Source organism: Bufo bufo, chromosome 3, assembly GCF_905171765.1.
Source record: "Bufo bufo chromosome 3, aBufBuf1.1, whole genome shotgun sequence".
In the NCBI taxonomy this organism is placed as follows: Eukaryota; Metazoa; Chordata; class Amphibia; order Anura; family Bufonidae; genus Bufo; species Bufo bufo.
In genome coordinates, this window is record NC_053391.1 from 350,352,479 (window position 1) to 350,374,516 (window position 22,038).

At 45.6% G+C, this 22,038-nt stretch overlaps 1 protein-coding gene across 3 annotated transcripts in view; it reads right to left on the reverse strand.

The window, feature by feature from the left end:
* TBC1D32 (TBC1 domain family member 32) overlaps positions 1-21,604 on the reverse strand; it is an 84,233-nt gene extending 62,629 nt beyond the window's left edge. For 2 of the 3 annotated variants that reach the window (XM_040424455.1, XM_040424453.1), the window contains exons 1-11: positions 21,429-21,604; positions 18,482-18,669; positions 13,027-13,191; positions 11,755-11,932; positions 9,500-9,571; positions 8,446-8,571; positions 8,038-8,116; positions 2,851-2,948; positions 2,700-2,761; positions 1,937-2,072; positions 1,509-1,568 (exon numbers count right to left, since the gene is read on the reverse strand). In XM_040424455.1, the coding sequence (XP_040280389.1) occupies positions 1,509-1,568; positions 1,937-2,072; positions 2,700-2,761; positions 2,851-2,948; positions 8,038-8,116; positions 8,446-8,571; positions 9,500-9,571; positions 11,755-11,932; positions 13,027-13,191; positions 18,482-18,639 (1,134 nt within the window). In that variant the 5' untranslated portion in view covers positions 18,640-18,669; positions 21,429-21,604. The remainder of the gene's footprint in view (positions 1-1,508; positions 1,569-1,936; positions 2,073-2,699; positions 2,762-2,850; positions 2,949-8,037; positions 8,117-8,445; positions 8,572-9,499; positions 9,572-11,754; positions 11,933-13,026; positions 13,192-18,481; positions 18,670-21,428) is intronic. The other variant, XM_040424454.1, reaches the window with a different exon arrangement.
* Between the last annotated feature and the right edge of the window lie 434 nt (positions 21,605-22,038).

Below are 22,038 nucleotides of genomic sequence, written 5' to 3' on the forward strand. Positions count from 1 at the left end.
ACTTTGATTGGACAGCACTACAGCCAGGGAGAAGGAACGCCCATTGAGAAAAAGGGCAGTCTCCTCCCCATTGCTCCGATGCTAGCAATCCAGCAATTAGCATTCAGAGCGGGAGAATATACCGGGGGGCACAGCGTGCGAACGGAGCGGTGCACAGGAATAATAATAAGTGCAGTGAGATCCCTGGGTACCGCGCTACATATCCTGATAGTTCATTTACAATGTTTGGTCCCATGAAAGGTCCTCTTTAACCTTTAATACAGGAGGCGGGTGCCGGCAGCAGAATCACATAGCCGACACCCTGGCTCTGACAGAGAGCTGCGATCAGCGGCAGTTAACCCCTCATTGGTGGCGCAGTGCGCACGCCCCCCCCCCTCCCAGTATTAAAATCATTGGTGGCGCAGTGCACCCTCCCCCCTCAGTATTAAAATCATGGGTGGTGCAGTGCCCCCCCCCCCTCAACCCCCCCAGTATTAAAATCATTGGTGGCAGTGGCCACAGGGTCTACTCCCCTTCTCATTGGTGGCAGTGGCAGTTCTGATCAGAGCCCCAGCAGTGTAATCCTGGGGCTCCGATTGGTTACCATGGCAGTCAGGACGCTACTGAAGCCCTGGCTGCCATGGTAATCTCCCTGCTGCTGTGTGCACAGAGCCCAGGGCAGCAGGGAGAGTGTGAAGTCCTATTCACCTAATAGATCTCTATTAGGGTGAATAGGACAAGGGATTAAAAGATCCCAGGTTCTAGCCCTTAAGGGGGAAATTAGTTATAAAATAAAAAGTAAAAATAAAATAAAATAAAGTTTAAAAAAAACACCAAAATATTGAGTATAAATCACCCCCTTTCCCAATTTTACATATAAAATACATAAACAATAAATAAATAAATAACCACGTCCAAAAAGTCCAAACTATTAAAATATTTAAAAAATCTCCTATGCGGTCAACGCTGGAACCATTTTTTTTATGTGGAGTGCACGCGGCTTTTTTGGTGTTTTATTTTTTTCGCGTGGTATCGAGTATCGCAATACTTTTTTTATGGTATCGAAATCGAATCAAAATTTTGGTATCGCAACAACCCTAGTTGATAGATCCCTGTCCTTTATTTAAAACAGGTCTCACACGATTGTCATCCCACTGATGGAAAACACCTGACTCTAATTTCACTTTCAAATTATCTGCTAATCTTAAAGGTTTACATACTTTTGCCATTCACAGACATGCGACATTGGATCATTGTCCTCAATAAATAAATGACCAAGTCTAATATTTTTGACTGATTTGATTATCTTTATATACTTGTAGTACTCTGATGTACTGGGGTCAGAAATATAAAAAATTCTGAAGGGTTCACAAACTTCCAAGCACCACTGTATTTGTTCTGATGACAACTACAAATGGTCCAATGCTTACAGCAGTCTGTATTCTACTAACTGAACACAGACTGCAGAACATTGTGAGCAGGGGAGAGGAAACAGAGTGGGTTTTACAAGCAGTTACATGAATACTTACCAAAGACTTATATCTTTGCTCAAGAAGACGCAGCACCACAGTCCTGCTGTAATAGGCGTGCTGGAGGTCACAGCAGAAGATAAGATATAATTAGAGCTTATAGGCATCAACTCTCTTCAGCTGTCCTAATAATATATGTTTTCACTGTCATGGCTGTAGCTCCCACTATTTAATGTATGTTAAGCAGAAAAGATGGAGGTACACCACTTACATCCTGTGCTCCGCAGCTCTCCAACTGCATTTGGTTTGAGGCCGTTTAATGGACCTGAAGTCAGTGCTGCCAAAAATGTTCTCAGCTAAAGTGACCTGTCCCACATCCACCTTGACACACCTCATTACTTGGTCTTATGCTAACGTGTCAGTTAATAAAGATTTTTTTCAGTACAGAATGAATACAGATATGCCATATGTGTACAGCTGTAGATTACCATCCATTTCTTGAACCACATAGCCTTGGTATCGACCATTGACAAGTAGAAAACTGGATCGAGAAGCATTTGTGGGCTTGATTCCTGAGTAACTGATAGCAGAGACAATGTGCTCTCTATAATTTCTTCCATGTACCTAATCACAGGGAAACACTGCACTTAAGAGTTTGGAATTCGAAAGACATACAATATAAACATAAAGCAGATAAAGTGGGAGAATCCCTTTAAAAACTTTCTGAAATAGTTTTTTTAGTAATCATGTAACTCAAGTAGTCACGGCGAATATATGCAAACTACTCCAGACCACTGGAACCATAGGCAACTGTAAAACAGGCTGCTGAGATTTGTAGGTAACATAGAAAGGGGCACTGTTCACACAGCGCAGCTGTGGCAAGCATCTTTCTTTATTTAGCCATTACTGCAACTGGATTCAGGAGTACAAGACTTTCATCTAGAACAGGCATACTCAACCTGCGGCCCTCCAGCTGTTGCAAAACTACAACTCCCAGCATGCCCGAACAGCCTACAGCTATCAACCTACAGCAGGACATTGTGGGAGTTGTAGTTTTACAACAGCTGGAGGGCCGCAGGTTGAGCATGCCTGATCTAGAACTTTCCTTTGTTTATGAACCACTTCTGGCTTAGGCTACAAAAATGCAAAAATTATCTAAATAATGCTGCCTGTGGGTCTGTAAGAAAGAAACAGGGCACCGTACAAATCTTGATTACTGACTGCATAATAAGGACAGCACTAGGTACTTACTTTTCAGGATGTCTGATCCAAAAAGATGGAACTTCCTTCTGGTAATCATTCAAAAGGCGAATCTGGAGAAAGGAGATTATAATGTGAAGTAAATAAGCGTAAAAATGCAACTACAAATAAATAAAACGGAGAAAATGACATAGAACCTTACTTTTTTCAGTGTTCGGACAACTTCGGGGTTGTTGATGTCAACACCAGTTAATAATATTGGTTTATGACTTGAAAGAAATGACGATTCTAAGTGTTTCGCTAAAAGAAACAAGTAAATACATTGGCTAATAGCTTTATATAGTGAGAAAATTACATGTTATTTCAGTCAAGTTCTATATAAATGTGTATCTGTGTATTACATTTTTAGTGGTGATTTTTTTTTTCTATATCTGAAGATCCATATAAAAAATTCATTAATATTCTACTTTTCACACCAGTCACTGGAGCACACAATAGGCTAACATTTCTGTTTTCACTGTTCAGCTTTGCTGTGTAGACTGGAGTAGAATGAGAAGAGTTATCTCATTATCATGATCATTATTATGAGTGTGGAGTCATACCACTTTTTCCCTCTGCTCCTTTATCCTTGCCCATCCCTATGCGCTTGTAATTGTCACGGCCTCGGTGTTGTACACTGTGACACCTTTGCCGTACATGCAGGTTGCCAGGGGCAACGCATGGTTGTTGGCATGTGTGTTCTTTGCTCTCCTTCTCCTGGTCCCTCCTCTGTCTGATGCTGGAAGGGTCAACTCCCTGGCTGGGTGTGGTCACTTGGGTTTTATTACCTGTGGCTCCCTGGCTGGAGTCAGTTGTACTCCAGCCGTTGTTGCTGCTGGAGCTCTGCTCCAGTCCAGGGTGTTCTGTCTGCCCAGTCCTCGAGGGCCACCTAGTGGGACATCGATGTCTCTCCGTTGTCATCCCTCTGTCCTCCCTTTTCTACCCTTGCATATGTTTGGTGATGTTTATGTATGGGTGGTGGTTGTTGTCGTCTTCTCTAGTGGTTGTCACATGTCTGGTCCCTTGGTGTTTGTAGTCCAGCATGTTTGCTAGACTTGTTCCTGTGTTGCAAACCTTCGGAAGGGGGCTGGTTTCCCGGAGGGGTGAATCATAAGCCTGTATGCAGCGCTGCCTGGGGCTGCCGTGCACCTTGCGGCATGGGGTCCAGGCAGTAGCTGGTGTGCTGGATACCTGTGTGTGGGTGCTGTTGGTACGGTGTCCTGTTTGGTGTGTGGGCTCCTGTACTTATGCACAGGTTCCAGTTATGGTGGCTGCGGCAGTTAAGTGTGTTTCTGTGTACATACCTGCCGATTTAGTTACTGCATACAGTCTGCTACTTTTCCTTGCAACTAGGCCATTTGAGACTCCTGTTCTTCTGTGTCTTGGAAGAACAGGTCGTCTCTCCCCTGCTCCTATGAAAGGGATTATCAGGGCGACTCAGGGCCAAAGTTATCCAGGTCCTACCATCCAGGTCCGCTCATACGGTGAGGAGTAAGGGGCGAGGATTAGGGATGCTTTAGGTGACCTGCTCCCTGATCCCGGCGTCCTGGCCTAGCTGCTTCCCCTTTATATCAGACATTGTACGGTGGGGTTTTTTCCACACTCCCCATCGTGACAGTAATGCTGTGTTTGCACTCTGTTGATTTCAGGATTACACTGAGAATGGCCACGGAAAAATAACATTTTTAGACCCATTTGCCCCAAAAATAAGCTTATTTTCATTCTTTACACATTTCATAAGAACACGGATAGAGTTCTGTTGAAAGAGCATAGTAAATATATGGCATACTTCTACAGTATCATGGTGCCAACCTCCTAGGGGTCACATGATTTGATGACCCATCAACAAAAGACAGTTGGAGGAGACTGTTCTTGGTCATGTAGTCCTGGGTCCATGAGTCAGCAAATCATAATGCACTACTGCACTTCTGGGAACACATGACTGTGTTGTCAAACACTAAATGAGAGCAGTTCAAAGAAGAACTATACTAGTACGTTATTGAATGATTGGCTGTAATGTTATTTCCTTTAGTAGCCCTTTAAGGGGTCATGCAGAAGGCCGTTGCTCCGGACATTTGTGCACCATATCACAGATTAGGGTTGCACCTGGTATTGAACTATCAAAACCCAATCAACACTTTTAGACACAGATCAATAAGATACCGAGATTTACTATTTTCAGAGATTTACTATTTATACTCTCTCTGTTAGAGAACATGGCACGCAAAGCTCTCTGCACGCACCATGTTCTCCTGAGCTGGCACAGTGGAGAAGGAGGGAGTCCCTTCCCACAGTGACACGGCTGCCACTGCCACCAATGAGAAGATAATATTGAGGAGGAGGGGAGGGCCTGTGGCCACGGCGCCACCAATAAGAGGATAATACTGAGGAGGAGGGGAGGGGCTGCTTCCACTGCGGCACCAATGAGAGGATAATACTGAGGAGGAGGGGAGGGGCTGCGGCCACTGCGCCACCAATGAATATAATTACCCGTTAATGCAAATGTACGTGGCCTCAATAACAACAGGGCATGCGATCCTGCGAACCCCAATTAGCCCCTCAGGTGCGGCATCTGAGGGGTTAATTGATGTGGTTCGGCGGGATCCCGGTCATTGACGCTGGGTGCCGGCTGTGTGATGCGGCCGGCACTCGCCGCGTACATTTGTATTAACGGGTTCATTATAATCATTGGTGGTGCAGTGGCTTCCCCCCCCCCAGTATTATCTTTATTGGTGGCATAGTGGCCACAGGATCCCCTCCCCTGCTCCTCAGTGTTATATCCATGGTAAGCTCCCTGCTCCTGTGTACACAAAGCACAGGGCAGTAGGGACAGTGTAAACTCTCTAATCACCCTAACAGATCTCTATTAGAGTGAATAGGACAAGGGATCTAGCCCCTAAAGGGGGCTAATAGTTATTTAAAAAAAAAAAAAAAGGTTAAAAAAATAAATAAAAAAATATTAAGTTTAAATCACCCCCTTTCCCAATTTTACATATAAATATATATATAAATAATAAAACATAATAAGCATATTAGGCATCACCAGGTAGGAAAACTATTAAAATATAAAAAAAAAATATCTCCTATGCGGTGAATGCAGTAAGATAAAAATTATTTTTTTTAAAAACTAGCGATTCGCTATTTTTTAGTCACCTTGTCCCCCCCAAAAAATAGGATTGAACTGTTGCTATTATGGGCCGGATGTTCCATAAAATGTGGAATGCACTCGGCTTTTTTGCAGTTTTATTTTTTTCGCGTGGTATTACATGGTATCGACTATCGCAATACTTTTTTATGGTATCGAAATCGAATCCAATTTTTGGTATCATGACAACAGATGTGGACCCATTCACTTGAATGCGTCCGCAATCCGGAAGGTGCTTCCGTGAGAGTTACTCTCCGTGCCTCAGCACCGCAAAAAAATAGAACATGATGTATTTTTTTTGCCGAGCGGACGGATCACGGACCCATTCAAGTTGATGGTGCCCGTGCATTGGGGACTGCAAATTGCGTTCCCCAATGCATGGAACGGCCGGGAAACGGGCGTGTGCATGAGGCCTTAGGCAGGATAGAAACTCTATACACACAGATAAGGCTCTGTATGCGCTGTACTCCATCTCCTCCTGAAGACTGTAAGAAGCTGGCCATACACAGACTAAAATCCGCCATTTCAGCTGAATAGCATTTAAAAAACTCGAGCAAACAATTGTTCGTGATTTCCGATGGCAGACTTCTGTCCGCTGAAAATTTAATTGGCTATGTCGGAAAATGTCATCCGTCAACGGCCAGAACTGCATGTTTATGGCATGATGGGTCAAATTCAGCCAATAATTTGCCATTGTACTCAAGCACCAGGGACTCCTTATTCGGCAAGCTTAATCTGCATGTTGCTGGTGGGAATGATCCCTCTGACGACTGATCAGCTGCAATGTGACCGATCACGGACTCAAGTGTATGGCTGGCTTTAGGCTAGTTTCAGACGAGAGTGTTCATTCTGAGAAACACGCTCCGTGTGTGAGCGTTATTTCTCGGCCTGAATGCTGCTCGTGACATGGACTCACTGTATTATAATGAATTATAATGCAGCGAGTTCCTGCCCGACCCCTGCTGTAATGAACAGTACTGACAGCTTTAGGTGGGTACAAGCAGAGGTCGGGCAGGAACACCCACAGCATTACAAATCAGTATAAGGCCGCATGCACAAGGCCGTTGCGGTCCCCAATGCACGGGCAACATCCGTGCAGTGGGCCGGACCCATTCAACTTCAATGGGCCCGTGGTCTGTCCGCCCCGCCAAAAAAAAAAATTACACGTCATATTTATTTGCGGTGCGGAACAACGCAAAGAAACACCACAGAAGCACTCCGTAGTGCTTCCGGTGTTCCGTTCCGTGACTCCATTCCGCATCTCCGGAATTGCGGACCCATTCAAGTGAATGGGTCCGCGGCCCGCAATACAGCCACGGCCGCCCAACGGCTGTGTGCATGAGGCCTAATGTTGTGAGTCTGTGTCCCAAGAGCAGCATTAAGGCCAGGAAATAACGCTCCCACGTGGAGTTCTTTTCCCAGAATGAACACATTCATATAAAAACTAGCCTGATGACACTTTTTTTGTGCATTAGATTTTCCTGGCATATACACTGCAAACGCTGTGTGAATATCTCCCAAGAAACTCCTCTTCTATTTGTAAGGTGGACTGAAGGTAATCATATATTATGCTATGACACTAGAACTTAGAAACCTGGAACTGCAGACGGCTTTAATTTGAAATTGAGTTTCCCATCTGGAATAAACCTTTCAAACTGGGGACATTTTGATTACTTTAATAGAGGGGTTGTCCCTTGAAAAATATTCTACAGTTTTCAACCAGCACCTGGATCTGAATACTTTTGTTATTACATGTAATAAAAAATTTAGCATATCCACTGAGTTATTCAATAAAATGTATCTGTACAGCGCCCCCTGCTGTTTTTTTATTTTTATTTCTTTGTCCTGCTCACTGAGAAGGCCGCACATGCTCAGTTCCATCCTGCAACAGCCTCCTGCGCTGTGATAAGGAGAGCATGGACACGCCCACTTAACTGCAGCAGAAAAGACACTCCCCCTGAGCTGCCAGCTTGATATAAATCTAGCAGAGCAATGAATGGGAAGACATCTGGATCCATGTGTTGTACAGGGCTGGTTCTAGCTTTGTTAGAAAGATATTGTCATGTACTATATGATGTCTGATTTAAATATTTTACATTAGTCATGAGATAACCCCTTTAAGCAATGCTACATTGAGAGTTGCTGTGGAGCCTCCTGTTATTTCTATACATAACTAATTATCACGATAGGAGATAAATCTCATACCCAAGCTTGTGTAGACTTCACGCGCCATATTCAGGGGAGATGAAGAGAATGTTTTTGCATAAAAGCGTAAAATTCTTTCCTGAAAGCGATCAAAGATTTATTAATTTCATTAACTGAATTAAAGTAATTATTCTATCATTTCAATGACAAAGGAGCAACCTCAAACATCACATGCAGACATTTCTTTCTTCTGATATGCCATAGAGACACGTCAGAAGATGGCATCAGTGGAGATATAGGTGCTTGGACCTACAACGGTCACAGGGCTACAGAGTGGGCATAGTTCAGACATTCAAAAACCTATGGCACTTTAAAAATAGCCCTTCATTTTAGTGACTTACTCCGATTCAATCTTACACCTCTACGAAAGGTGCAAAATTTTTTTTTACGGATTCCAAATTTTCTTACTGTGAACGTGGAGTTCGGATCAGCCAGAGCCAAATTGAGATTTTTATGAAGCACGCTCCAGCACTCGCAATTGAGAACGTCTGATGGGGGAGCAGAACACAATGTTTGCATGGCCTCGTTCCGCACCTTTTAGAGAGAGTGAAAGTGAACAAATGAAACATCATCTTATGGAGGACCAGGTGGTCAAAATAATTATAAAACAGTGCTGGCGTGGAAGCTAGAGCCTCAAGGTAGCCATGCACATTAATCTAAAACTGCTCAAAATTGACAAGTTCAACCAAAATGAATATTTCTCAGCTGAAACTTATTGCATATTATAAAAAATGTAGTATAGCCACTGAAATCTATCTGTATAGCGCCACCTGCTGTTTGCTCTTTTTCTAATCTCTCTGCCCTGCTCACTGACATGGAAGAACATGCTCAGTTCCATCCTTCGACTGCCACCAGCTGCAGCAGAAAGTATGCACCCCCTTCGAAAGTGCACCTCCCTATGCTACCAGCTTGATATAAATCTAGCAGAGCAATGAACGGGAAACCTCTGGATCCATGTGAGGTGCAGGGCTGGTTAGAGTCAAGAGATGACAGACCATCATCCTCTGAAAAGAAGAAAGGAGTTGGCGGTGTTTCAAATTTTCATCCAATCGATGGACAAAATATCGTTCATATACACAAAAAAAAAAAAATATATATATAAATATTTATTTTTTAAAACTGTTCCCACAAAGATTATTCACCTATCATTCCAGTGTCATAGATGTAAGACCAAAAAGACTGTAATAGTTAAAATCCCTGCTATAATAACCATTTGACGTTGGTGTCCAACAGGCAGGATGAGGTTTGATTTCTGAACACTCACCCTGCCCCCATTTGGCGTTCGTGGCCCCGATTACAGTGTTTTCGGAAATGACAGCAGAGTAAAGTAACAGCAGGGAATAATCAGTAAATCATACTACACAAGTAGATATTTGGTAAAAACAAGACAATGAGTTAACATTTCATAGATCACGTTCCTACTATGATCAGACCAGTAATACCAGTCACTTATAACCAGTACCTCCTCCGGCTGACTGGGATCCAGCTGCTCAGCAATTAGTTGTAACTGTTCCTGATTCATGAATGTATAACTCTGAAAAATATAAAAAACATATAGAAACGGTCGTCATTCATGTATTCATGGTGACCGAAGCTCAACATAGCCTTTGTATCTCAGGACTGGGGCCTGGCTGGGGAATATTTTTGCGTGTGTGTTGTGGAGGTACTTGGGTGGACTATTATATTAGGGGAAAAAAAACAAAAAAAACAGCCCCTTAAGCTCCTTAGATGGCTATAAAATGGGCAATTAAATAATTCAGTACTGCTCACATTGCTCTCGCTGCAGTCACACAGCCAATAGCAGGCAGAGATGGGGACAAACCTCCCTAGCATCACAGGTGACGCTAGGGAGGCCCGCCCCTGTCGCGGCCTGCTGATGGGCGATTCCCCACCGTATGTTTTGATCCGCACGACGGGGAGATGCAGCAGCAGACACAGGCGGTGGCATAGCCTAAGACCCCTTTGAGACTGCTGTAAAAGGCATAGTGTTTTATAGCTATGGTCCAGACTGTAGTGTGCAGTTTTTTTGTTTTTACACTAGCGAAGTGAACGCGCAGCCGTTAACGTCTTCTTTCTTCTTCTTGCAGGACCTGCGCTGACGTCATTGCGCTCAACACGTGGTGAGCGCGGTGACGTCAGCGCAGGTCCTGCTGAATGAAGATAGAAGGTCCTTCTATCTTCATTCAGCAGGACCTGCGCTGACGTCACCGCGCTCGATGACGTCAGCGCAGGTCCTTTTGCAGGTCCTGCAAGAAAAAGAAAGAAGACGATAACGGCTGCGCGATCAAGTGGATGAGGTAAGTCATTTTATTATTTTTTAACCCTTAATGGACATTTTACTTAGCATTCTGTATTAAAGAATGCTATTATTTTCCATTATAACTATGTTGTAATGGAAAATAATACAGTAAATGGACTTTAATGGGGTCCCGGGTTTATCTCATGATCTCCTTAGCAACCATCCGTGAAAATCGCATTGCATTCGCACTTGCTTGCGGATACAATGCGATTTTCACGCAGCCCCATTCACTTCTATAGGGCCTGCTTTGCGTGAAAAACGCAGAATCTAGAACATGCTGCGATTTTCACGCAACGCACAAGTGATGCGTGAAAAACATCGCTCGTGTACACAGCACCATTGAAATTAATGGGTAAGAGTCCAAGCTATATGGCTGCATCTCACCTTACCTCACTTTGCCCTAGCTAAGGCCTCTTGCACACGGCCGTATGGCTTTTTCAGTATTTTGTGGTCCGCAAAAACCGGATCCACATAAAATACAGATGACGTCTGTGTGCATTCCGTTTTTTGCGGAACGGAACATCTGGCCCCTAATAAAACAGTACTATCCTTGTCCGTTATGCGGACAATAATAGAACATGTTCTATCTTTGAACGGAACGGAAAAACGGAAACGGAAGGCATACGGAGTACCTTCCGATTCTTTTGTGGATCCATTGAAATGAATGGCTCTGTATACACAACGCAAAAAACGGAACGGAAAAAAAACTTTAGTGTGCAAGAGGCCTAACAATTCAATAATTTTTCTTGGAGTGATCATTCTGAATACAGAATATTAATTCTTTAAGTAAAGCTATGATGTGTCTTAAAGAGGACCTTTCATCGGTCCAAACATTGTGAACTAAGTATCATGACATAAACAGCGGCACCCAGGGATCTCACTGCACTTACTATTATCCCTGGGCGCCGCTCCGTTCTTCCGTTATGTCCTCCGATATGTTCAGGGACTTGATTATAGTAGGCGGAGACTTAGGGGACTTGGTTATAGTAGGCGGAGTCTGCCCTTGTTCTGCTGGGCGTCTCCTTCTCCTAGGCTGTAGCGCTGGCCAATCGCAGAGCAGAGCTCACAGCCTGGGAGGCTTTTTTCTCCCAGGCTGTGAGCTGTGAGCTCTGCGCTGCGATTGGCCAGCGCTACAGCCTAGGAGAAGGAGACGCCCAGCAGAACAAGGGCAGACTCCGCCTACTATAACCGAGTCCCCTAACATACCGGAGGACATAACGGGAGAACGGAGCGGCGCCCGGGGATAATAGTAAGTGCAGTGAGATCCCTGGGCGCCGCTGTATATGTCATGATACTTAGTTCACAATGTCAGGATCGGTGAAAGGTCGTCTTTAAGCATGCAAGATCATTATTTTTCACATAGACACCATGGGCCGACATTTAAGAGGTTATCAGTACGTGGATCAGAAGAGCATTACCTGGTTGAAAGAGGAATCGCTATCCGAGCAGTTATCCGTGTATCTACTGCTGTGCTGCTCATGCAAGGCTTTCTTCTGCATTTCTCGGTTCCTGGCCTGATCCTCTTCAAACTTATTGAGAAGTGTCTCCACCACAGCCATCATCACATTCTTCAATGACAGCATCATTTCCGCGTAACTTAAGTAAAATCAATACATTTTTAACACAAACAAGGAGCCGATTTGTGAGATATTGACTATGTTTGACTATCCGGGCTCTCTTTGGAAAACCCCTTTTAATTGAGCAGGTCGCCATGCAGTTATATGACCATGGGTGCACTGCAGTTCAGACTCCAAATGGCGGGAATCACCTTGCTATTTCTTTCATCTGTGCAGGGAAATGAAGCGTTACAGGACACACTTTGTAAGCAGTGGCTGCATAGGTGACAGCAGTCCTCCAAAACCAGAACCATTCCTGGTAGCGGTGGGTTACTGCCATGGTTTTTCAATGTGAATGCCCTGAACCTGCTTGTGGTTTAGTCCTACTGAATGAAGCTAAAGTGTGAGTGGACACTCAACGCAATTCCAGAAGTGTCCGCCCAGACACCAGCCAAGAAAAGATATGTCCCATCTTGGAGTGGTTATGGCTATAAACAGTGGCCGTGAACTGCAGCATGAACTCCACTGGAGGTGGACTCTGCATGGCCGGCGGTGGCTTTTGGGCATGTAATCTGCACCAAACTCCACAGGCAAAAAACTATGGAGGAAATATGGTGCTAAGTAAAACTGGCTTTGGCCATAACACCCAATCAGGTTCCACCTTTCATTTTTCAGAGTTCCTTTGGGAAATGAAAAGTGGAATCTGATTGGTTGCTATTGGCAACTAAGCCAGTTTTTCTTTATACCACTTTTGATTGCTCTCCTCCTATGTGTGAATGGGTTCTACGACTAGCAGGGACCTCCTGGGTAGTGGTTCTGCTATTTTATGCCATTATCTTCCTCTGGCCAATTTTTTTTTTTTTTTTAACAATCTTGGGGAAAAAAAACTGTCAATTTAGATTTTATCAAAACTCCTGTACAGGTCACACATGTTAGATTGATGGAGATCTGACTGCTAAGATCCTCACCGATCACTAGAATGGGGGATCCTGTCCCATGCCCTTCAACCTGCACAACCACAGCAAAGAGAAGTATGAACTGAGCATCAGTGGCCATTGTATTCCAACACATATGTCATCCCTGCCCTAGAGAATACAGGGGCTAGTCAACTAGCCGATCACATCAACCACTCACTCCTTGGATTCTCGAGTCCGTTTGGTAACACGTTGTACCAGCGTGTCGTAATATCCAGATCCCTCTCCTGGAGTCTGGGTGATGGGGCAACTCTCCGTCTCATCATCAATCACTGATCCCAGGGAGCTCTTGATGTAATGTCTCAGGTACTTCACCAGCTCGTAGCTGAGGAATGAAATACATTAGTACTACAATATGTCCTTTTTCAATGCATTTTAGGGAAATCTGTCACGAGAAAGAAGCAATGAAAAGCTGATTCTAAGAAAGGGTATAATACCATCGATGTGCCTAAAGGGCATTGTGGCATCGCAAAAACGCGGCAGTTCCAACATGCTACCAGCCCATGTGAATACACCAGAAGGATCCTAAGTTGTATGTTAATTACGGATCATTACAGGTAAATAAAGACTCTGGCGGTGAAACTATAGAGGAGAAGTATTGAGAGGAGCTCACTGCTCAGCCGTAGTGTTGAGCGAACTTGTGTTTTAAGTTCGGCGTCTAAAGTTCGGGATCAGGTTATCGAAGAATCGGGTTATGGATTCTGCTACCCCGGACCAAGTTATGGTCCGTGGTAGCGGAATCCATAACGCGATTCTTCGATTACCCGAAACCGAACTTTAGACGCCGAACTTAAAACACAAGTTCGCTCAACACTACTCAGCGGTGCTCCAGTCTGAATTTGTAGGGTAACATGCGCCAGGTGCGCTGACAGGTCACACGTCTGTAAGGGAATATGGAGCGCTACTGATCAAGGCCAGGGGGTTCCTAATCTTGTTAACTTGTGTAATGCGTCATGCACACCGTTGTGTCCGTATTTTGGTCTGCCAACCATGGATCCACCAAATACAGATACCTTCCATATGTACGCCGTATTTTTCTCATTCCCATCAATAGAAAATCACTATTCTCGTCTGCAATACAGACCAGAATAGGACGTGTTCTATAATTTGTTGAATGGCCACGCGGATCCGCAGAAAATACGGAAGTGTGCATGGCGCCTTCAAAATGTACAGGAAAGTGTGCTGTCCCCAGAAAATGCAGATAGCAATAGATGAAGGGATGAAAAACATAGTCGTGTGTCTGAGGTCTCAGGATGGATTCACATCACCTTTTATGCCTCCGTTTGACGTATACATTGAAAAAAAAAAAAAAAAAAGGATACAAAAACGCAGCACACCACGTTCTTGTATTCTGCAGACTCCAGTAAAAAAACATATACCTTTTTATTTACAATGGAACTCTATGGTTAACGGATGCCACTGTACGGCATCAGTCTGATGCATCCGTTATGTATACAGTAGGGCTGCACGATATGGGAATTTTGTGCGATTGCGATAAGGGCCCTAAAAATTGCGATAACGATGTGCGATGCGATATTTTAAGGGAATTGTGCTAGAGGTCTATTTGCTTGGATTTTCCCATATGAGCCGCTGACGCCGCTGGGTATGACATAGTTATGGGGGATCTGTGGATGACGCTGTGTTGTGGGGGATCTGTGGATGACGCTGTGTTGTGGGGGATCTGTGGATGACGCTGTGTTGTGGGGGATCTGTGGATGACGCTGTTATGTGGGGGATCTGTGGATGACGCTGTTATGTGGGGGATCTGTGGATGACGCTGTTATGTGGGGGATCTGTGGATGACGCTGTTATGTGGGGGATCTGTGGATGACGCTGTTATGTGGGGGATCTGTGGATGACGCTGTTATGTGGGGGATCTGTGGATGACGCTGTTATGTGGGGGATCTGTGGATGACGCTGTTATGTGGGGGATCTGTGGATGACGCTGTTATGTGGGGGATCTGTGGATGACGCTGTTATGTGGGGGATCTGTGGATGACGCTGTTATATTCTGCAGAATATAAAATCAGTGATACAGTCCTAACCTCAGTATCTGAGGAAAGGGATTTAGGGGTCATTATTTCAGAAGACTTAAAGGTAGACAGACAATGTCATAGAGCAGCAGGAAATGCTAGCAGAATGCTTGGGTGTATAGGAAGAGGCATTACTAGTAGAAAGAGGGAGGTGCTCATGCCGCTCTACAGAGCACTAGTGAGACCTCATTTGGAGTATTGTGCTCAGTACTGGAGACCATATCTCCAGAAGGATATTGATACTTTGGAGAGAGTTCAGAGAAGAGCTACTAAACTGGTACATGGATTGCAGGATAAAACTTACCAGGAAAGATTAAAGGACCTTAACATGTATAGCTTGGAAGAAAGACGAGACAGAGGGGATATGATAGAAACTTTTAAATACATAAAGGGAATCGACAAGGTAAAAGAGGAAAGAATATTTAAAAGAAGAAAAACTGCTACAAGAGGACATAGTTTTAAATTAGAGGGGCAAAGGTTTAAAAGTAATATCAGGAAGTATTACTTTACTGAGAGAGTAGTGGATGCATGGAATAGCCTTCCTGCAGAAGTGGCAGCTGCAAATACAGTGAAGGAGTTTAAGCATGCATGGGATAGGCATAAGGCCATCCTTCATATAAGATAGGGCCAGGGGCTATCCATAGTATTCAGTATATTGGGCAGACTAGATGGGCCAAATGGTTCTTATCTGCCGACACATTCTGTTTCTATGTTTGGGGGGGATCTGTGGAGGACGCTGTTATGGGGTGGATCTGTGGAGGACGCTGTTATGGGGTGGATCTGTGGAGGACGCTGTTATGGGGTGGATCTGTGGAGGACGCTGTTATGGGGTGGATCTGTGGAGGACGCTGTTATAGGGGATGTGTGCTATGACACATAGGGCCATGAGGGGGGCCAGCATAAGACATATAGCATCTTATGCTGGTTCCCCTCATGGCTTTGTGTCCCCTCATGTGTCCTAAACCGTGCACATAACTGGCTTTGTGTGTAAAGTATTTTACTAGTGTGTGAAACAATCTCTCTCCTATTGATAACATGGCCGCCTCTGTACTCACTGTCACTATGAATGCACTGCAGCGAGCCGGCCGGTGCGTGACTGACGTCACTTAGTAACGCTCCTCCCACTTCAGGAAGCAGGAGCGTTACTAAGTGACGTCAGTCACGCACCGGCCAGCTCGCTCCCGCTCGCTGCAGTGCATTCATAGTGACAGTGAGTACAGAGGCGGCCATGTTATCAATAAGAGAGAGCTCGTTTCACACACTAGTAAAATACTTTACACACAAAGCCAGTTATGTGCGCGGGGCCCCTTCATATATAATCGCAGCATTTTCGGGTCGGCCAAATCGCATTTGCCGATTATCGCGATTCGATTATTTTTTCGATTTATCGTGCAGCCCTAGTATACAGTATACAGATTTGAAAAACATGACAGAAAGCGTTTGTAAGTAAGTCGTAAAGTGGCAGCCATTCACATGATCCCTATTGGCCAGTTAGAGAGAGGAATGGTGGATGCCAAGAGGGTGACCTTTTGGCACACCTTGGGCTGGCATGTGGGTTTTCGCTGTAAAGAATAACCTAAAGGAAGACACTATTCTATACAGGGGAATATGGTCCATTTTTTATACAAGGAAAACCCATTTCAATCCCTCACCATTTTTAAGATCCATGCTAGCTGTCAAAGGGAGCATACCTGTGCTACAATGATATAGTCTAGCAAATCCTAGGCCTCATCACATTGGCAATGCAAACTACAAACCAGGAGCGTAGGTAAGGGGTATGAAGTCCGGGCCGTGGCTCACTGGGTCCAAGTGGAGAAAACTCGCAGATCTGGACATGTTTTGCTCTGATTCCATTCACTGATCTTGAACACTAAGCAACTGAAGCTCTGAGGGCTCATTCACAGATCTGCGTTCAGCTTTCCATTCCTCTGATTGGTCCGAAAAATAACTGATCTGTCTTAGGGCTCGTTCACACGACCGTTGGTGTCCTGTGCTGTGAACCGCAAATTGTGGTCCGCAATGCACAGGCACCTTCCGTGGGGCAGGCGCATTGGGATCACAGACCCATTCACTTGATAGAACATGCTCTATCTTTTTGCGGTGCGGAGGCACGGAACGGAACCCCAGAAAGCACTCCGTAGTGTTCCGTGCTTCTGTTCCGCATCTCCGGATTTGTGGGCCAATTGAAATGAATAGGTCTGCATCCGTGATGCGGAATGACAACGGAACGGTGCCCGTGTATTGCGGATCTGCAAATGTGGTCCGCAATAGGGGCACGGGACACCAACGGTCGTGTGAACGACCCCTTACTTTGAGCATCAGTTGTGATCAGTTTGTGTCACTTTTTCTCCTGTCAAAAATAACAGATTTCTGATGGACGTGACTCAAACTGATCAGAACTGATGCTCAAAACAGACAGATCAGTTACTTCTCCTGTATTTTCTCTGGATCCTGCATCGGCGGACGCTACCTGATACATGCCAGCCTCATTAACTATAAAGGGGACTGGCAGAGATCCGGCCACAATCTGGCAAACATGACGAGAATCGACCGTACGAAACTGCGAGCATATTTGCCAGGATGCATCTCCATTATAGTAAATGAGGCCGGATGGTGGCACTGTAGCATCTGGCAACCCCGAATTCTAAAAGCGCTAGTGTGAAACTAGCCTTAGAAGAACGGAGAGCTCAACGCAGATGTGAACTCAGCCCAAGGCCTCATACACACGACCGTATGGATTTTGTGGTCCGCAAAAAACATGGATGACGTCCGTATGCATTCCGTATTTTGCGGAACAGAACAGCTGGCCCCTAATAGAGCAGTACTATCCTGGTCCGTAATGCGGACAATAATAGGACATGTACTATTTTTTTGCGGAACGGAAATACGGACATACGGAAATGGAATGCACACGGAGTAACTTCCTTTTTTTTTCTGCAGACCCATTGAAATGAATGTTTCCGCATACGGTCAGCAAAGAAACGGAACGGACACGGAAAGAAAATATGTTCGTGTGCATGAGCCCTTAGCCTTAGGCCCCTTTCACACGAGCGTGGAGGATTGGCTCCGGATGCGCTCAGTGAAACTCGCACCATTTTGCAAGCAAGTTCAGTCAGTTTTGATGCGTTTTTTACACGCGTGAAAAAACGGAAGGTTTACAAACTACATCTCCTAGCAACCATTAGTAAAACACATTGCATCCGGACTACATCCAGGTTACCTCCGGATGCAATGTGTTTTTCACTGAAGCGCCATACACTTTTATGGGGCATGGGGTGCGCGAAAAACACAGAATATAGAACATGCTGCAATTCTCACGTAACGCACAAGTGATGTGTGAAAAAAAATGTACACAGACCCATTGAAATGAATGGGTCGGGATTCAGTGCGGGTGCTATTCGTTCAACTTCACAGAAAACTCCCTCGTGTGAACGGGGCCTTAATCACACGAGACCAGAAATGCCTTTAATAACCACAGGCTGGTATGGGTTAAAGGGCGCCTCCACTTTCAGTGTGAACGTGTCATAGGACTATCATTATACACAATCCGCATTCTCTGACAACTTCCATGTAAAGTATTACTTGTGAAAGTGCTCATCGGTCTCCTCGAGATGCAGCAGGATCTCCTCCGCACACTCGGCTGATGGGGCACTAGCCAGCTTTTCCTTCACACTCTGTAGTAACTGCCTAACCATGGACTGGAGGGAGACCTCATCCTCGGCCGAGAAGCTTGCCATCATACACGTCCCAGTCTTCAGCCACTAATACAACTGCAGATTGAATGGAGAAAACTCTATATTAGGCCTATTGCACACGACGGTATGGCTTTTTCAGTGTTTTGCGGTCCGTTTTCACGGATCCGTTGTTCCGTTTCCGTTTTTGTTCCGTTTTTCCATATGGCATATACAGTATACCGTAATTACATAGATAAAATTGGGCTGGGCATAACATTTTCAATAGATGGTTCAGCAAAAAACGGAACGGAAACGGAAGACATACGGATGCATTTCCGTATGAGTTCCGTTTTTTTTGGCGGACCCATTGACTTGAATGGAGCCACTGAACGTGATTTGCGGGCAATAATAGGACATGTTCTATGTTAAAACGGAACGGAAAAATGGAAATACGGAAACGGAATGCATACAGAGTACATTCCGTTATTTTTGCTGAACCATTGAAATGAATGGTTCTGTATACGGACCGTATACGGAACGCAAAAAACGGCCAGTAAACGGGGAAAAAAAACGGCCGTGTGCAGGAGGCCTTAGACTGAGGGCTTCACCTAATCTTCACAGCTTCCATTAGAAAGCCAGTAATAATGCTGCATGCTGCGGTTGGGATCTGTAACCTGCAATACCACATGATGCTGCTGGGGGTCATATGGCGTATCCCAGCCACCGCCAATTGCGGAATGGGTTAACAGTTATTATTTCTTCTCACAGGCCCTAGATATGCCATGGTTTGCCCTGACATTACTATTATATTTTTTATATTGTGGTCATATTAGTAAAAAACACTCATTTTGTGCCCCATTGTCCAGGGACACAACAATATGTATTCTTTATGCTAAGTAACTGAAGGGAGGTGAAGCCAAAATAAGGAGGCGGGGACTACTCAAGTGGGCGGAGTCAGCAATACCATAGTGGAGTACACAGCACCACCCCAGCGGAACCACAGTGCAGTATAAAACACCTCGTCAGAAGCAGTCCCTTTGTGGTGGGGCAGGAAGCCATCCGAGTACATGAGTACCTGACATTTCTAGCATTAATCGACACTAGAAGCATCAGGTTGTTAGGTATCCAGTTGGTGGGCGTGAAGAGGGCTTAGAGACCCCTGGATATAGGCCCACTGGGAAGTTTCTCTGTAAAGTCTAATGCCAGTCTACCTCTGCAATATTGCAGCATGGCAGAGATTTAGGGGGTGTAAACACCTGACATGGTCCCTTTAAGGTGCCCAGGAATTATGTAGTGCTGTGAGCTGCAGAACATACACCCTGTGAGCTGCAGAACATACACCCTGTGAGCTGCAGAACATACACGACATACACCCTGTGAGCTGCAGAACATACACGACATACACCCTGTGAGCTGCAGAACATACACCCTGTGAGCTGCAGAACATACACCCTGTGAGCTGCAGAACATACACCCTGTGAGCTGCAGAACATACACGACATACACCCTGTGAGCTGCAGAACATACACGACATACACCCTGTGAGCTGCAGAACATACACCCTGTGAGCTGCAGAACATACACCCTGTGAGCTGCAGAACATACAGGACATACACCCTGTGAGCTGCAGAACATACACGACATGCACCCTGCGAGCTGCAGAACATACACGACATGCACCCTGCGAGCTGCAGAACATACACGACATGCACCCTGCGAGCTGCAGAACATACACGACATGCACCCTGCGAGCTGCAGAACATACACGACATGCACCCTGCAAGCTGCGGAACATACAGGACATGCACCCTGCGAGCTGCGGAACATACAGGACATGCAACCTGCGAGCTGCAGAACATACACCCTGTGAGCTGCAGAACATACAGGACATGCACCCTGCGAGCTGCGGAACATACAGAACATACACCCTGCGAGCTGCGGAACATACAGAACATACACCCTGCGAGCTGCAGAACATACAGGACATGCACCCTGCGAGCTGCAGAACATACAGGACATGCACCCTGCGAGCTGCAGAACATACACCCTGTGAGCTGCAGAACATACAGGACATGCACCCTGCGAGCTGCAGAACATACAGGACATGCACCCTGCGAGCTGCAGAACATACAGGACATGCACCCTGCGAGCTGCAGAACATACAGGACATGCACCCTGCGAGCTGCAGAACATACAGAACATACACCCTGCGAGCTGCAGAACATACAGGACATGCACCCTGCGAGCTGCGGAACATACAGGACATGCAACCTGCGAGCTGCAGAACATACACCCTGTGAGCTGCAGAACATACAGGACATGCACCCTGCGAGCTGCAGAACATACAGGACAGGCACCCTGCGAGCTGCAGAACATACAGGACAGGCACCCTGCGAGCTGCAGAACATACACCCTGCGAGCTGCAGAACATACACCCTGTGAGCTGCAGAACATACAGGACATGCACCCTGCGAGCTGCAGAACATACAGGACATGCACCCTGCGAGCTGCAGAACATACAGGACATACACCCTGTGAGCTGCAGAACATACAGGACATGCACCCTGCGAGCTGCAGAACATACACCTCACTCACAGACTTTCCTGCCCATGTACCCCTGGCCTGAATCACTTAATACATTCGCCCCCGTCCAGGTGCCCACTGCCCTCTGCCCTGAGGGCACGGGCTGTTGCTATGGTAACACCACAGCGCCCGGTCCGGGTTTAGCGCGGAGTGTCACAGTACATGGCACCGTCACGGGGTCGTGGCCACGCCCATTTAGTGATCGATCCCATCTACTGGAACCAGTCCTATAATGTCGGACTATACACATGACGCTAACGCTCCATACAAACCTATAGGGGCATTCCTATTAGGGGCGCACTCACTGACGTCACTTGCCCGGGTTCCTCAGCTATGGATCCTGATATTACGGAGCCCGGTGTAGGATACGGATCACGTTACATCTGGGCAGGAGAGATAAACAATCCGTAGCTTAGCTACCAGCCTGGCCTCTCCACTTCTGATCACCAGCGCTACGGAAGCCTGTCAGAGCCAAACCTAGTTCGCGGTTTTTCTTTCTCATTTAACTCTTTAATTACCAGGACCCTTTGGCTGCGTCACCAAATGAATTGCAATGAGTTCAATGATGTGTTCAACCATTGTTATAACTTCTTTTTTATGTGGAGGATTTTATTTTTTCTTATTTAAAGGGAATCTCTCACCAAGCACAATCCGGGAATAATACATGTATAGATCACCTGCCACTGACTCCGGATCTGTCATTTACGGTATGTGTTGATTCTCACCCCAAACCCACTATGTGTCCACAAACCCATCCTGAAATGCATAGAGACCTTCTTCTGGAGTCCGCTCCATCAGGGCTCATGCACACAACCGTTGAATGTTTTGAGGTCCGCCAATTGCTGATCCGCAAAGCATGGATACCAGCCGTGTGCATTCCGC